Consider the following 14,163-nt stretch of genomic DNA (forward strand, 5'->3'; position numbering starts at 1 on the left):
ATTCCCCAAAGCAGACTTTTTTTCCCTACCAACAGTGGACTCAACTGTAGAATTTTTTCCAGTGCATCCCAAAGCTGGTTCCTAGCCTCCCTGGGGTTCCCTGTGCTTTGCAGAAGGAGCTTCCTCCATCCACAGGGAGATGTTTGGCAAAGGGTTAAGTGCCCAGGAATGCCGAGCAGGAAGTGAATCTCTTCAAATCCTCCTCTCCACAAGACCCTCCTCTCCCTCCTCCACAAGAATAACATCAAAACTCAAAAATCCCAACCCAAGCAGAAATTTGGACTTGCTGTGAAGAATCCCAGCAGGGCTGGGGCCAGCGGCTCAGCCGGGAGGCACTGGGGGAGCAGGGAAGGGTTAAAATTAATTCCTGGGATTAAAGGAATGGGGAGGGAAGGGGTGAGGAAGATCCCTGAGGATGGTTATGGCTTATCAGATGAGTGGGTGGGGTTGGATGGACAAACCCTTGGTGTGGGAGTCAGAATTCAGTGGGATTTGCTGACTCAGGGCTGGGAATGACTCCAGAACTAGGTGTGATGGTGTAAGACTTGCAAAAATTGGGAAAACTTGGAGAATTCATTAAGGGAAAGGGACCTGGATAAAATGTGCCATAAGGTGCTAAAGGGGGAAACAGCTGCTCTTCCCTAGCTGTGACCAGCTGGAAGTTCCCAGCAGCATCCTGCATCCCAGGTGCAGACCTCGAATTGTGTTCCTGGATGGAAAAGGAAACCATTCTATTTTCCTTTTTTTTTCTTTTTGTCTTTTTTCTTACTGATTATTCACATCTAGCAACAAGGAGCAAACCCATTGCAGCCACAGAAAGGAGGCAGACTAAGGGTTTTTCCATGCCTTGCTTCCTATTCCCCAAATCCCTATTTTGCTTCATAGTTCTGCTTTTATATCTTTATTTTTTAATTATTAAAAGGTGGGTTTTTTTTTTCCAAAATCCAACAAAATCTGCCACAAAAACAGAGCAGTGAGGGAATGACACTTTTCCTGAAGGAAAACTCAACACGTGAACCAAAATAGAGGGGAAAAGGAAGGAAAAGGAGGAAAAAGAGAAGGAAGAAGGAGGCTCCTGGCTCTTGCTGTGCTGAAGGGGCTGCATCCCAGGGATGCTCTGGGCATCCAGAGCCTGGTGCTGTGTCGGGGAGAAGTCCTGGGAGGAAGGTGCAGCTGAAGTCAGCAGCGCTCGGATGAGCTGTGTCATTTCCCAGCTTTAATAAGCGGAAGTGAAACAAGGAGGGAAATTAATCCAAGGCAAACAGTAACTCCGATTCTTCCCTGAACAATGCCTGTGCCCAGGAGATGGCATTCACAGGATTCCTGCGGAAGAGGCTGGAGGGGACATTGTTTGGAGTTTTCCTTGCAGGAGACGTGAAGATGGATGAAAAATCTTCATGGCACCAGTGGCCAGCGCTCCCTGTGGCACTATCAGTCCAGAGGGAGGTGGAATCTGGAGGGAGGGGCTTTGGAGCCGTCCAGCCTGTTCTTGCTGGCTAATGGAATTTTTTAATCTAAATAAAGTTTTCCTGCTCTTCCCAGCTCCTCTGTAAATAGCAGCAGCATGGGGGTGGGGGACAGAATCAGAATGGGAGATGTGGGGGGCTTGGAATAGAGAAAAAAATGCCAGTTTAAAGGGTAATTCCGGAAAGGAAGGGAAGGGAAGGGAAGGGAAGGGAAGGGAAGGGAAGGGAAGGGAAGGGAAGGGAAGGGAAGGGAAGGGAAGGGAAGGGAAGGGAAGGGAAGGGAAGGGAAGGGAAGGGAAGGGAAGGGAAGGGAAGGGAAGGGAAGGGAAGGGATCCTGGGGACAGGTGACCCTGGGGAACAGGTGAACCTGGAGAACAGGTGAAACTGGGGGACAGGTGACCCTGTGGACAGGTGACCCTGCGGACAGGTGACCCTGCGGACAGGTGACCCTGCAGGCAGCTGGTGCCAGGCACAGGTGACCCTGCAGACAGGTGACCCTGCAGGCAGCTGGTGCCAGGCACAGGTGACCCTGCGGACAGGTGACCCTGCAGGCAGCTGGTGCCAGGCACAGGTGACCCTGCGGACAGGTGACCCTGCAGGCAGCTGGTGCCAGGCACAGGTGACCCTGCGGACAGGTGACCCTGCAGGCAGCTGGTGCCAGGCACAGGTGACCTCGGGGCACAGGTGACCCTGCGAACAGGTGGTGCGGGGCACAGGTGACCCTGCGGACAGGTGACCCTGCAGGCAGGTGACCCTGCAGGCAGCTGGTGCCAGGCACAGGTAACCCTGCAGACAGGTGACCCTGAGGGACAGGTGACCCTGCGGACAGGTGACCCTGGGGCACAGGTGGTGCGGGGCACAGGTGACCCTGCGGACAGGTGACCCTGCGGACAGGTGACCCTGGGGCACAGGTGACCCTGCGGACAGGTGGTGCGGGGCACAGGTGACCCTGGGGCACAGGTGACCCTGCGGACAGGTGACCCTGCAGACAGGTGACCCTGCGGACAGGTGGTGCGGGGCACAGGTGACCCTGCGGACAGGTGACCCTGCGGACAGCCGATGCCGTGCCGGGTGTCCCCCCGTCCCGGGACTGGTCCTACCCCCCGCGGGTCCTCCGGGCCGGCAGGGGCGCTGGCCGCGGCCGCCATGGGCGCCGCCGTGCCGCTGGGCTGCGCCGCCGCCGCGCTCGGGCCCGCGGCCGCGCTCGTGCTGCTGACCGTGGCGGCGGAGCCGCTGCTGCTCGTCGTGCTGGTGGCGGGGTGAGCGGGGCCGGCCCGGCGGGGGGCTGAGGGGCCCTGGGGAGCTCTGAGGATCCCTTGGGGTGCTCTGAGGGGCCCTGGGGAGCTCTGAGGGACCCTTGGGGTGCTCTGAGGAGTCCTTGGGGTGCACTGAGGGACTCTTGGGGTGCTCTGAGGGGCCCTTAGGGTGCTCTGAGGATCCCTTGGGGTGCACTGAGGATCCTTGGGGGTGCTCTGAGGAACCCTTGGGGGTGCTCTAAGATACCCTTGGGGTGCTCTGAGGGGCCCTTGGGGTGCTCTGAGGAACCCTTGGGGTGCTCTGAGGATCCTCTGGGGTGCTCTGAGGATCCTTGGGGGTGCTCTGAGGATCCTTGGGGTGCTCTGAGGATCCCTTGGGGTGCTCTGAGGAACCCTTGGGGTGCTCTGAGGATCCTTGGGGTGCTCTGAGGATCCCTTGGGGTGCTCTGAGGGGCCCTTAGGGTGCTCTGAGGGACTCTTGGGGTGTTCTGAGGGGCCCTTAGGGTGCTCTGAGGATCCTTGGGGTGCTCTGAGGATCCCTTGGGGTGCTCTGAGGGGCCCTTAGGGTGCTCTGAGGATCCTTGGGGTGCTCTGAGAGGCCCTTGGGGTGCTCTGAGGATCCCTTGGGGGTACTTTGAGGGACTCTTGGGGTGCTCTGAGGGACCCTTGGGGTGCTCTGAGGATCCTTGGGGTGCTCTAAGATACCCTTGGGGTGCTCTGAGGATCCTTGGGGTGCTCTAAGATACCCTTGGGGTGCTCTGAGGGGCCTTGGGGTGCTCTGAGGATCCCTTGGGGTGCTCTGAGGATCCCCTGGGGTGCTCTGAGGAACCCTTGGGGTGCTCTAAGGAACCCTTGGGGTGCTCTAAGATATCCTTGGGGTGCTCTGAGGATCCCTGGGGTGCTCTGAGGATCCCTGGGGTGCTCTGAGGGGCCGTGGCGGCTCCCGGGGACGCCGGGGCGGTGCCGGTGCTGCTGGGGGAGCAGCCCTGAGGCGCGGGGGCAGCTCTGTGGCAGCGGGAGCTGCGGCTGTGCCCGGTGCCCGGTGCCGGTGCCCAGCCCGATGTCCCGTTTGCCGCAGGGCGTTTTTCTGGCTGCTGGCGCTGCTGGCGGCCTCGCTGCTCTGGTCCGTGTGGGTGCGGCTCAGCGGGCGGGAGGACGCGGCGCTGCTGCCGCTCGCCGCCGCCGCCGTGCTGCTGCAGGAGCTCTGCAGGTTCGCCTGCTTCAAAGCGCTCAAGTAAGAGCGAGCCCGGGGGACCCGTGCCGGGGGCTGGGGTGTCCCAGGGCTTGGGGCAGCCGAGGCAGATGTTGGGGCTCTGTCCAGAGGAACCCCGCAAAGTCCCGTCCCTGTTAAACCCCGGGAGCGAGCGGAGCCGTCTCCTCTCCCCGCGGCTCTCCCTTCCCCTCTCCTCGGGATGGGCTCACTCTGCTCGCTCTGCTCTCTCCCTGGCGGGACAGGAAGGCGGATGAAGGGCTGGCGATCCTCAGCGAGGATGGCCGGTCCCCGATCTCCCTGCGGCGGATGGCTTACGGTGAGCAGACCCTGGGCTGCTGCACTCAACTCTCCTGCCCTTCCCTGAGCCCACCCAGCGCGGGGCTGTGGCGGCTCCCCTGACCCCGGCTCCCCCGCAGTGTCTGGGCTCTCCTTCGGCATCATCAGTGGCGTCTTCTCCATCAGCAACATCCTGGCAGACTCTGCGGGGCCGGGCACCGTCGGGATCCACGGGGACTCCCAGTACTACTTCATCACCTCTGGTGAGGCCAGGGCCATGGCATGGAGAAGGAGGAGGAGGAGTAGGAAGGCTCTGGCTCTGAGGCTCCGTGTTTCTCCCCACAGCCTTCCTCACCATGGCCCTGGTACTGCTCCACACCTTTTGGGGCATCATCTTCTTTGACGCCTGCGAGCGGCGCCGCGCCGGGGGCGTGGGGCTGGTGGTGGGCAGCCACCTGCTCACCTCAGGGCTGGTGAGTCCTGGGGGGCACCCAAACCCCCACCCACTCCCTGGGGCCACAGGGCGAGTTACAGCCCCAGGCACACCCGGCCTCTTGGGGTGGCCGGGCTGGTGGAGGTCAGTGAAGGATTTGGGGACATAGAGCTCAGCAGGGGTTTGAGCTGGGTTTCCACAGGGCTGGGCACTCCTTTTGCTGCCCTGGGAGGGGTCAGGAAGGTGTGACCTGCCTCTCTGTGTCCCCAGACCTTCCTGAACCCGTGGTACGAGGCCAGCCTGGGCCCCATCTTCATCCTCACGCTCTGCACTGGCCTCTGGGCCTTCAGCACCGCTGGTGGCTCCTTCCGCAACGTCCTCAAGTGCCTCTCCTGTAAGGGGGGTGGGGTGTCACTTTTGGGGGCTGGGGGGGGGTCAGAGCTGCTGGGATGGGGGTGGATGAGTCTTGGTGAATGGGGGCCACGTTCTGGGGGTTTCCACAAACCCCCAAACCACCCCCACCTTCATGAACGCCCCTTTTCCCCCAGGTAAGCAGGAGCCTGAGGGCCAGGCCATGCTCTGCTCAGCGCGGCAGGTGCCTCTTGAGGGGTGAGAGAGCCATGGCCCCACAGCTGGACACTCCTGCCAAAGCCTTCACCCCTCCTGCTCCAGGGGAATTTGTGTCTGTCCAGTTCCTGGGGGCTTTTGGGGTCTGACTGGTGCTCCTGGGGACTGTGGGGTCTGACCACCACCCTGTTCCCTTTGTTCCCAGATTCTGTTGACACCTTTCCCTCAGCTTGAGGCTCTGGGGAAGGCCAGGGTGGGCCAGATGCCTTGGGGGAAGTCCAGACCTGGGGAATTCAGGGCAGGACCCCCCCATTTCCTCATTTTTGTTGCTCTGGGGGGGTCCCTACCCCGGTGCAGGTACTGGTGATAGGGGTGATGCTCTGGGGGTGGGGGGCACCAGGATTGGGATGCTCTGCCCTTCTTTCCCCTGTTCAGCTCCCAGGAGGGTTGGAGGTGCAGCGGGGAGTAAATTATTTTTTTGTAAAGAGTAAAACTGTTTTACAAAAGCACAGGACACTGTGACTGCTGTGGAGAAGGGGAGGGGGGAGAGGGGTCACTCCCCACATTGTGCTCTGCTCCAGCCCTGGTTTCTTGGGGGTGATGAAATCCAGCCCCAAAGCCCCTCAAAGACGCCCGTTCCCACCCCACAAAGAGCCACCAGGAGGGGGAAAGGGCTTTATTTGCAGTGGGGCTATGGGTGGGGGCTGGGGGCCAGCGTGGGCTCAGCGGGAGTGTCCAGCGTCCATGGGCGAGCGGCGGGAGGAAGCCTTGAACACCACGTCCTGTGCCAGCGCCCGCCTCGCGCTGCCGGGGCAGAGACACGGGTGAGGGGGGAGTCTCTGCACGGAGCTCGGGGCCCCCCAGCTCTGGGGGTCCCTCTGAGGGGTGTGGGGGGGTCTCACCGCATCCGCTTGGCCCCAAAGTGGACGGCGAGGAAGAGGCCGACGCAGCCGGCCACGGCGCCGAAGATGATGGCGATGACCTCACCTGTGTGACGCCCGGGGTGGTCAGGGGGGTCCGGGGTGACCCCCCAGCCCAGCCTCCCGGCCTGGCCCTACCTGTGGAGTATCCCTGTGGCTCTGCAAGGGAAAGGCCGGGGTCAGGGCCAGCAGCTCGTGCCCAGCTTGGGCTCCAGGAGCTACGTGAGGGGTGCAGGGGACCCTTCCCACCCCTCCGCTCACCCCTGGGGAAGGACGAGAGCACCAGGCGCTGGTTCAGCTCCTGCGGGGCTCGGAAATTGTCCACCAGCAGCTGGGGCTCCTCCGGCTCGCCCTCCTCCGTGGAGTAAAGGCTTCCCTGCAGCTGCTCCAGCTGGAAGGGAAGGGGCAGCACTGCGGGAGCGCTCGCCAAACGCGGGGGGCTCCCCCCAGAGCGGCACCTACCTGGGCCCGGCTGATGCGGACGGGCTGCGGGAAGAGGGTCCAGAGGACGCTCTGGGAGCAGGGCGGGGTGGTCAGGGACCCGTTGTAGCGGTAGTAGCGCTCCAGGTGCGCGGGCAGCAGGTCCCGGATGCTGAAGGAGGGGATGGCCACCCTCTGCCCTGTGGGGGCGAGCAGTTTGGGGCGTGCTGGGAGGGGGATTTGGGGTTCCGCCCTCCCTCTCCTCACCTGCGTAGCGGATGCTGCCGAGATGCCTCAGGATGTTGTCGTAGGCTGGGTGGGGGTCATCTCCCAGCTGGGGGAGGGAGGGGGGTCAGTGAGGGGCTGGGGGAGCGCGGGTGGGTGGGTGGGTGGGTGGGTGGGTGTGGGGTCTGTACCTCCAGGAGGACGCCGAGCACGGCCAGCCCGCCCGGGTGCTGCTGCGCCGCGCTGGCGTCGGCGAAACGCTCGGCATCGAAGTGCACCACGTGCATCTGCGGCACGGCGGGGACCCCCTGAGCCCCCCGCCCTGCCACCCCAACCCTGCCCGGCTCCCATCTGCAGTGCCCAGAGCTGCTGCCGCTCCCGGACCTGCTCCCGCTCTTGTTTCCCACCCTTTTCTGCACCCCATCCCCTCCCCGCACTGTTTCACATCCCCGCATCCGTTTCCCTCACCAGGACCCCTCTTCCATTCCCTGCAGCAAATTCCTGCAGTGCAAACCCATTTTCCACGCTGTTCCCATGCTCTTTCCCACACTGACACCCCTCCCCACAGCCATTTCCCACACAGTTCCCATGCCATTTCCTGACCCCAAACCTGTTCCCCTCCTCATTTCCCGCCCCCAGACCCATTTTTGGAGCTCTTCCCGGCCAGTCCCCAGTGTACCGGTACCTCGGCGGGGGCACGGTGCCCGTCCAGCAGGTGCTCAGCGCCAGCGGCGTGGCCGGGCCGGCCCCAGTGGAAGTGGAGCTGCACGGCAGCGAAGGTGTGGGGCAGCCCCCCGAGGCGCAGGGACGGTGGCAGTGCCAGCACGGCTGTGGAACGCGGGGTCAGCGGGGCTGGGACAGCGGGGACCGCCCGGTTCTCGCCCCGGTGCTCACCGGTGTGGCCGTTGTTGGCGAGGGTCAGCTCCGGGCTCTCGGGGTGCTCGTAGCCCTCGGGCCGCAGCGGCGGCAGGGACGGGTCTGGTTGTGCCCGCGCTGTCGCGATGTCGATGGGTGACTGCGCCCGGCCCCCGCATTCAGGGTGTCCCTCGTGCCAGTGCTGCTGCCCGTGGGGACCTGGGGGGGACCAAACCTCGGGTGGGACCCCCCTCACCTCACCCCAGGGGCTGCTTCACCCAGCGGGGGCCCCGTGACCCAAAACGCCCTCGGTGCCCCCCAAACCGGGACACGGGTGACATTCCCAAGGGCCTTGTTAATCTGCTGGGGACATTTCTTCCAGCCGGGAGAGCGGGGACAAAGGCGAGTCCGCGGGGCCGGGGGGGCACCCATGGGTCCCCTGGGCCCGGCAGGATGGGGCTTAGCGGGATTTGGCCAAGGCCGGATCCTAATTGGATTTGGCAGCAGGAGCCTTACGTAAAGGAGCACAAAGGGACCATTGGAGCGAGGGGGGCAAGGGGGGGGCAGGAGGGGAAAGTGGGGGGCTGCACCCATTCACCCCCGCCTGTCTTAGGGGACCCAGGTGGGTGCCCATTTTGGGGAGACCAAGGAGGGGCTGTGATCTGCCCAGTTCCTTCCCATCTGGGGGACCCAGATCAAAGGGAGGCTGTCACCCATCCACCTCCCCACCTTCTGAGGAGACCCATGTGAGCCCCACAGCTCGGGGGGTGTGGGGGGAGGTTTTGGGGGGTGGGAATAAATGGGGAGTCCCTGCGTGGGGCCCCACTCACCCTCATACGTCCAGTGGGGACCTGTTGGGGAGAGCGGAGGCATTGGGGTGGCGGCTCGGCTGAGCCCCCTGGCCCGACATGGGGGCACCTGAGGGGGGCTGGGGCTGCACCCCACAATGGGATCTGCCAGGGGCACCTCGGGGGGACTCACCAGCGGGCAGGGCGGGGGCCAGGCCCCCCAGGAGCAGCAGCACACTCAGCATGGCGGGGGGCAAGGGGGGCTGGCTGCCACCGGCCCGGCCCTAAATACCCACCCAGGGGGACGGGCCCCCCCGGGGGGACGGGGAGGGCTGGAGGGGCCATGCCCGGCGTGTCGGGGTTTGGGGAGGGTGGAGAGGGGGCTGCGAGCTCTGGGCTTCTGGGGTGAGGGGTTTGCAGGACTGGGGTTTACGGGGTGAGGGGTTTTCAGGACTGGGGTTTGCGCAGCGAGGGGTTTGCAGGACTGGGGTTCATGGGGCTCTGGGGGGCTCTGAGGGTTTGGGGGGCCTGAGGGGGGCCCCTGGGCCTTGTGGAGGGTCGTGGGGAGGGGTCTTGGGGTCACCCTGAGCCTCCTGGGGGGAGAGGCGGGCTGGGGGCTCCGGCCCTGGAGGGATTTTGGGGGGGGGTGTGGGGAGGGGTTGGGGGCGCTCGGGGGGAGCCCCGGGCAGACCCAGCGCGCGCTCCCCGGCCCCGCCCCTCGCCGGGAAGCCCCGCCCCGCGGGCGGTCCCCCACGCGCGGGCGTGACGTCACACGGGGTCCCCGCCCCCACGTGGGAGCCCACGCGCCGTCCCGCCCCGGTTATGTAACGGCGGAGGGGGCGTGGCCGCCACGCCCATTGGCCGAGACGCGCCGCCGGGATCGCCGCCCATTGGCTGAGAGCGCGGGGGCGGCGCCGGCGGGGCGGGAGCGCGGCCCGGGAGCCGCCAGGGGGCGCTGCCCGGCGCCGCGTGCCCCGAATGGCCGCGCAGAGGGGCGTGGCCAGAGCCCCGCCCTCCGGCCAATCAGAGCCGGGCGGCGGCGAGGAGCCAACGGGAGCGAAGGGGCGGGGTCTCGCGGGGCGCAGCGGCCAATGGGAGCGGGGAGGGGCGGGGCCCGGCCCGAGGCACGTGCGGCCGCGCACGTGTCCGCGTGGGGCCGCCGCGGGCGGGGCGGGACCGGCACCGGGACCGGGCGCGGAGAGCGGGACACCGGAACCGCGGCACCGGCACGGGGACACCGGCACGGCCACAGCTCAGCGACACTCACACCGGCCGGGAAACGGGGACAGCCACACCGGCAGCGGGACGCTGATACCGGCACAGCGATACTGGAGTAGTGATACCGGCACTGGGTCCGGGACGGGAACGGCGGCACCGGCAGCGGGGCACAGGCGCTGAGACAGGGACACCGGCATCACCGCAGGTGCAGCCGGGAGCAGGTGGGGTCCGGGGTGACCGGGGCTGGGTGGGGAGGTGCTGGGGGTCCCGGCGCGGGGGGGAGGGTCCCCATCACGGGTGGGGCTCCTGCAGGGAGGATTCAGTCCTGGGGAGGGGGCGGCAGGTGATGGAGTGGGGGGAGCTGCTGGGGGGTCCTGGAACCGGGCAGTCCCGGGGCTGGGAGGGGGTTCTGTAACTGGGGGGGGAGAGGGGCGTGTCCTGGGGCTGGGGGTGGTCCCGGGTGAAAGGTCCCAGGTGGGTCCCTGGTCTCCCATCCTGTCTGAGGAGATGCCAAATGTGCCCCCCCGGGGCATGTGAGGCAGCTCCGGGGCTGTGGGGATGACATCCCCACGGGAGAACGAGGCAGTTCGTTGTCTTCCATTTTTGTCCGATATCCCCCCCGGTGTTTCCCTCCCTCCTCCCCCAGACAGCCTCGGCTGTTTGACCCTGCTGGAGCTGAACGCAGGGAGAGGCTCCCCTGCGGGGGCCACCCCCGCCATGGAGCCCCCCGCCCGCACCTGCTCCTGCGGCTCCCCTGCCTCCGACAGCGAGGCCGAGGCCGGCAGCTCCCCCCGGAGCCCCCCCAGACCCGAGCGCAGCCGCAAGCGCCCGGCGGGGCTGGACCGAGCACCCCCCGAATCGCCGCCCTCACCCCGCGGGGGGAAGCGCCCGCGGAAAGGAGAAGGGGGGGATGTCCCTCCCAGCGATGGCGATCGCCTCTTTGCCCAAAAGGTGAGTTTTTTGGCAGAAAACGAAGGGGCACCCCCAAAGATGGGAGGTGAGGGAGGGCTTGGTGTCCCCTCAAAAAACCCCTGGGTCTGCCTCAGTTTCCCCACTGAAACGGGCGGGTGGGGATGAGCAGGATTCGGGGGGTGAGAGGGAGGTAAGTGGGGTGTGAGGGGGTGCACCAGACCCCCTCTCCAGTCTGGGTGCAGCCCAGTCACCTCCTCCTCTTCCTCCTCTTCCTCGCAGTGCCGGGAGCTCCGGGGCTTCATCCGGCCGCTGGCCGAGCTGCTGGAGGGGCTGCGGCGGGGCCGGTATGACAGAGGTGGGTGCCCCCCACACCCTCCTCCTCCTCAAAGCATCCCTTTCCCTCTGGGGAAAATTCACCCAATTTCGGGACTCCCCAGGGCTGAGCAGCTTCCAGCAGAGCGTGGCCATGGACCGGCTCCAGCGGATCATTGGGGTCCTGCAGAAGCCAGAAATGGGGTGAGGGTCCCCAGCTATCCCCGGGGGGGGCGGGCACGGGGACACCTCCTCCGCAGAGGGTGACAGAGCTCTCTCCCCGCAGTGCCCGCTACCTGGGGACGCTGCTGCAGGTGGAGGCGATGCTGCGCCTCTGGTTCCCCCACGTCGCCCCCAAACCCACGCTGGACTCGACCCCCTCCACGGCTCCCCCGCGCCGCCGGCCCCCCGCCGGTCCCCCCGGGGCTCCCCGGTGCCGCCGCCTGCCCGGGGACCTCCCCCTCGCCAGCCCCGCGGGGACATTACAGCAGCGGGGGTCCCCCCGGTGCCAAGCCGGGACCCCCGAGTCGCCCCCAGCGCCGGACGTGTGACGCCCCCCCCGGCTCGGGGGGGGGGAAGATCTCGTCTGCATTTCTTGGTTTTGCCTTTTTTGATTTTTTTTTTTTTTTTTTTTTACGGGTGGTCAGTGAGACCCGCGGGCGGGCGGGACTGACCGGGGGAGGGGTCCCGACCCCCCTCCCCACCCCAGAAGCCCCAACCGCGGGGCGGCCGCGTGCCTTGGCCGGAGCGGAGCCCCGTCCCCGCGGGGACCGGGCTCTCCCGGGCTGGTGCCTTCCCCCCGAGCGGTGGGTGCGGAGCCCCGAGCGGGGCGGGCGCTGCTGGAGCAATAAACGCCGCGGGAGCGGCCGGGGCCAGCCGCTGTCGTGTCCTCTGTGCCTGGGCAGGGCGGGGGGTGCGCTCCCGTCCCGGCGGGCTCACAGCCGCCCCCGGTGCCCCGCTGTCCCCCGGCCCGGCTGCGGGCGGGACAGCCCCGGGAGCGGCACGGGTTCCGCCGGTACCGGGGCTCTCCCCGCCGGAAGTCCCGGCGGTAGCGGAAGTCCCTCCCGACGGAAGCTCCTCCATCAGTCACGGGGCTGCGGAGCTTCACCGGGGTCAGCTGGGGAGAGCAGCGGCACCGGGACCCGACCGGGGCACGGCACCGTTCGCGGGGCGGCGGGTCCCTTGGGGCTCTGCGGGGGGAACCGAGCCCTCCGTGTCCCCGGGAGAGGGCGGGAGGGACCGGCCCCTCTCCGTACCCGGGGTTCCCTGCCGTGTCCCGGGGCGGGGGGAGGAGGGACGGGCTCCTGCGGGCGCCGGGGCTGCCCGGTCCCAGCCGCTCCGTCCCGCAGCAGCGCGGCCATGGCGAACCACCTGCGCTTCGTGGGCCGCACGGTGATGGTGCAGAACGGAAACGTGGAGGCGGCGTACGGCGTCCTGAACAGGTGAGGATCGGGGGGAACGGCGGGGTTTGGGCCCCGAGGGGCTCCGATTCCTTCCCGTGCTGGGTTCAGAGCCAGAATTTCTGGAGCAGAAGGTGACGGGAGGGTGGTGCGGGGCTTTTCCCATGAGCTCCACGTCCCACCGCCCCCTCGGATGGGCTGTAAGCAGCGTGAAATCGAGGAAGAGCTGAGCGCTGCTTCTCGGGGAGCTCTGCGCTCACACACCTTCGTTGGAGCCGCCTTAAACGGAGCTCGGGGGGTTCCTTCCCCTCCTCGCGGGTGGACGGCGAGGAGACCGAGCCGAGGGTCCGCACCGGGACCGAGCCGTGCACAGGGTCCGCACGGAGACCGAGCCGAGCCAGGGTCCGCACGGGGACCGAGGGTCCGCACCGAGACCGAGGGTCCGCACCGGGACCGAGCCGTGCACAGGGTCCGCACCGGGACCGAGGGTCCGCACGGGGACCGAGCCGGGCCCAGGGTCCACACCGGGACCGAGCCGTGCACAGGGTCCGCACGGAGACCGAGCCGTGCACAGGGTCCGCACGGAGACCGAGGGTCCGCACCGGGACCGAGGGTCCGCACGGACCGAGCCGTGCACAGGGTCCGCACCGGGACCGAGGGTCCGCACGGAGACCGAGCCGTGCACAGGGTCCGCACGGAGACCGAGGGTCCGCACCGGGACCGAGGGTCTGCACGGACCGAGCCGTGCACAGGGTCCGCACCGGGACCGAGGGTCCGCACGGGGACCGAGCCGTGCACAGGGTCCGCACCGGGACCGAGGGTCCGCACGGGGACCGAGCCGGGCCCAGGGTCCACACCGGGACCGAGCCGTGCACAGGGTCCGCACCGGGACCGAGCCGTGCACAGGGTCCGCACCGGGACCGAGGGTCCGCACGGGGACCGAGCCGGGCCCAGGGTCCACACCGGGACCGAGCCGTGCACAGGGTCCGCACCGGGACCGAGCCGTGCACAGGGTCCGCACGGAGACCGAGCCGAGCCAGGGTCCGCACGGGGACCGAGGGTCCGCACGGGGACCGAGCCGGGCCCAGGGTCCACACCGGGACTGAGCCGAGCCCAGAGTCCACACCGGGACCGAGCCGAGCCCAGGGTCCACACCGGGACCGAGCCGTGCACAGGGTCCGCATGGGGACCGAGCCGAACCCAGGGTCCGCACCGGGACCGAGCCGAACCCAGGGTCCGCACCGGGACCGAGGGTCCGCACGGACCGAGCCGTGCACAGGGTCCGCACGGGGACTGAGCCGAGCCCAGGGTCCACACCGGGACCGAGCCGTGCACAGGGTCCGCATGGGGACCGAGGGTCCGCACGGGGACCGAGCCGTGCACAGGGTCCGCACCGGGACCGAGGGTCCGCACGGGGACCGAGCCGTGCACAGGGTCCGCACCGGGACCGAGGGTCCGCACGGACCGAGTCGTGCACAGGGTCCGCACGGGGACCGAGCCGAGCCCAGGGTCCGCACGGGCCGAGCCGTGCACAGGGTCCGCACGGGGACCGAGGGTCCGCACGAACCGAGCCGTGCCCGTTCCTCTCTGCTCGGCAGAGCCTTCCCCGCCGCTGTCACGGCTCTCTCCCCTCCCGCAGGATCCTGGCGCAGGACGGCGTGGCCGAGGCGGTGCGGCGCTCCCGCTACTACGAGAAGCCGAGCCGGGCGCGGCGGCGGCGGGCGTTCGAGGCGTGCCGGCGGGTGTACTGCGCCGAGATGGCGCGCAGGATCGCCTTCCTGGCGCGGAGCGCCCGCCAGGACCCGTGGCCGGGCTGCTGAGGAGCGGCCGGCCCCAATAAAGAGCCTTGGTTCCCGTTAATTGAGTTTGGTTAATGACGGTCTGAGGGGGCGGGGGCGGGG

At 67.4% G+C, this 14,163-nt stretch overlaps 4 protein-coding genes across 5 annotated transcripts; 3 read left to right on the plus strand and 1 right to left on the minus strand.

Moving 5' to 3' along the window:
• Nucleotides 1-2,613: 2,613 nt before the first annotated feature.
• Nucleotides 2,614-5,723, plus strand: APH1A (aph-1A gamma-secretase subunit). The gene is made up of 7 exons (XM_077789349.1): nt 2,614-2,726; nt 3,802-3,957; nt 4,179-4,252; nt 4,353-4,475; nt 4,558-4,685; nt 4,916-5,039; nt 5,194-5,723. The coding sequence occupies exons 1-7, from the start codon at nt 2,614-2,616 to the stop codon at nt 5,256-5,258; spliced, it is 783 nt and encodes a 260-aa protein (XP_077645475.1). The 3' UTR covers nt 5,259-5,723.
• Nucleotides 5,724-5,873: 150 nt separating this feature from the next.
• Nucleotides 5,874-8,665, minus strand: CA14 (carbonic anhydrase 14). The gene is made up of 11 exons (XM_077789350.1): nt 8,536-8,665; nt 8,463-8,483; nt 7,672-7,851; nt 7,463-7,605; nt 6,969-7,064; nt 6,820-6,886; nt 6,595-6,752; nt 6,394-6,523; nt 6,271-6,291; nt 6,115-6,199; nt 5,874-6,016 (listed from the first exon to the last, which is right to left on the minus strand). Exons 1-11 carry the CDS (start codon nt 8,663-8,665, stop codon nt 5,935-5,937), a joined length of 1,113 nt encoding a protein of 370 aa, XP_077645476.1. The 3' UTR covers nt 5,874-5,934.
• A 733-nt stretch (nt 8,666-9,398) lies between these two features.
• On the plus strand, nt 9,399-11,413 carry CIART (circadian associated repressor of transcription). Its single transcript, XM_077789315.1, has 5 exons — nt 9,399-9,753; nt 10,285-10,589; nt 10,830-10,905; nt 10,988-11,066; nt 11,149-11,413. Exons 1-5 carry the CDS (start codon nt 9,399-9,401, stop codon nt 11,411-11,413), a joined length of 1,080 nt encoding a protein of 359 aa, XP_077645441.1.
• A 505-nt stretch (nt 11,414-11,918) lies between these two features.
• Nucleotides 11,919-14,122, plus strand: MRPS21 (mitochondrial ribosomal protein S21). Of its 2 annotated transcripts, none has more exons than XM_021542102.2 (3): nt 11,919-11,974; nt 12,212-12,304; nt 13,902-14,122. In XM_021542102.2, the coding sequence occupies exons 2-3, from the start codon at nt 12,222-12,224 to the stop codon at nt 14,080-14,082; spliced, it is 264 nt and encodes an 87-aa protein (XP_021397777.1). In that variant the 5' UTR covers nt 11,919-11,974; nt 12,212-12,221; the 3' UTR covers nt 14,083-14,122. The 2 variants fall into 2 exon arrangements, with proteins under 2 accessions (XP_021397777.1, XP_021397779.1); XM_021542104.3 differs by having other exon boundaries at nt 11,920-11,974; nt 12,215-12,304.
• The last annotated feature ends 41 nt before the right edge of the window (nt 14,123-14,163 follow it).

This window comes from Lonchura striata, chromosome 33 (assembly GCF_046129695.1).
Source record: "Lonchura striata isolate bLonStr1 chromosome 33, bLonStr1.mat, whole genome shotgun sequence".
Taxonomy (NCBI): domain Eukaryota; kingdom Metazoa; phylum Chordata; class Aves; order Passeriformes; family Estrildidae; genus Lonchura; species Lonchura striata.

What these genes read in the sequence shown, in the direction of transcription:
- MRPS21 (XM_021542102.2), top strand. Translation starts at nt 12,222, where the DNA reads ATGGCGAACCACCTGCGCTTCGTGGGCCGCACGGTGATGGTGCAGAAC. An exon ending in GCGTACGGCGTCCTGAACAG is followed by an intron (nt 12,305 to 13,901) that starts GTGAGGATCGGG and finishes CCCCTCCCGCAG; the next exon opens with GATCCTGGCGCAGGACGGCG.
- APH1A (XM_077789349.1), top strand. Translation starts at nt 2,614, where the DNA reads ATGGGCGCCGCCGTGCCGCTGGGCTGCGCCGCCGCCGCGCTCGGGCCC. An exon ending in CTCGTCGTGCTGGTGGCGGG is followed by an intron (nt 2,727 to 3,801) that starts GTGAGCGGGGCC and finishes CGTTTGCCGCAG; the next exon opens with GGCGTTTTTCTGGCTGCTGG. An exon ending in ACCTGCTCACCTCAGGGCTG is followed by an intron (nt 4,686 to 4,915) that starts GTGAGTCCTGGG and finishes CTGTGTCCCCAG; the next exon opens with ACCTTCCTGAACCCGTGGTA.
- CA14 (XM_077789350.1), bottom strand. Translation starts at nt 8,665, where the DNA reads ATGCTGAGTGTGCTGCTGCTCCTGGGGGGCCTGGCCCCCGCCCTGCCC. An exon ending in GGCACCGTGCCCCCGCCGAG is followed by an intron (nt 7,065 to 7,462) that starts GTACCGGTACAC and finishes GCCGTGCCGCAG; the next exon opens with ATGCACGTGGTGCACTTCGA. An exon ending in TCCGCATCAGCCGGGCCCAG is followed by an intron (nt 6,524 to 6,594) that starts GTAGGTGCCGCT and finishes CTTCCCTTCCAG; the next exon opens with CTGGAGCAGCTGCAGGGAAG.
- CIART (XM_077789315.1), top strand. Translation starts at nt 9,399, where the DNA reads ATGGCCGCGCAGAGGGGCGTGGCCAGAGCCCCGCCCTCCGGCCAATCA. An exon ending in ATCGCCTCTTTGCCCAAAAG is followed by an intron (nt 10,590 to 10,829) that starts GTGAGTTTTTTG and finishes TCTTCCTCGCAG; the next exon opens with TGCCGGGAGCTCCGGGGCTT. An exon ending in CTGCAGAAGCCAGAAATGGG is followed by an intron (nt 11,067 to 11,148) that starts GTGAGGGTCCCC and finishes CTCTCCCCGCAG; the next exon opens with TGCCCGCTACCTGGGGACGC.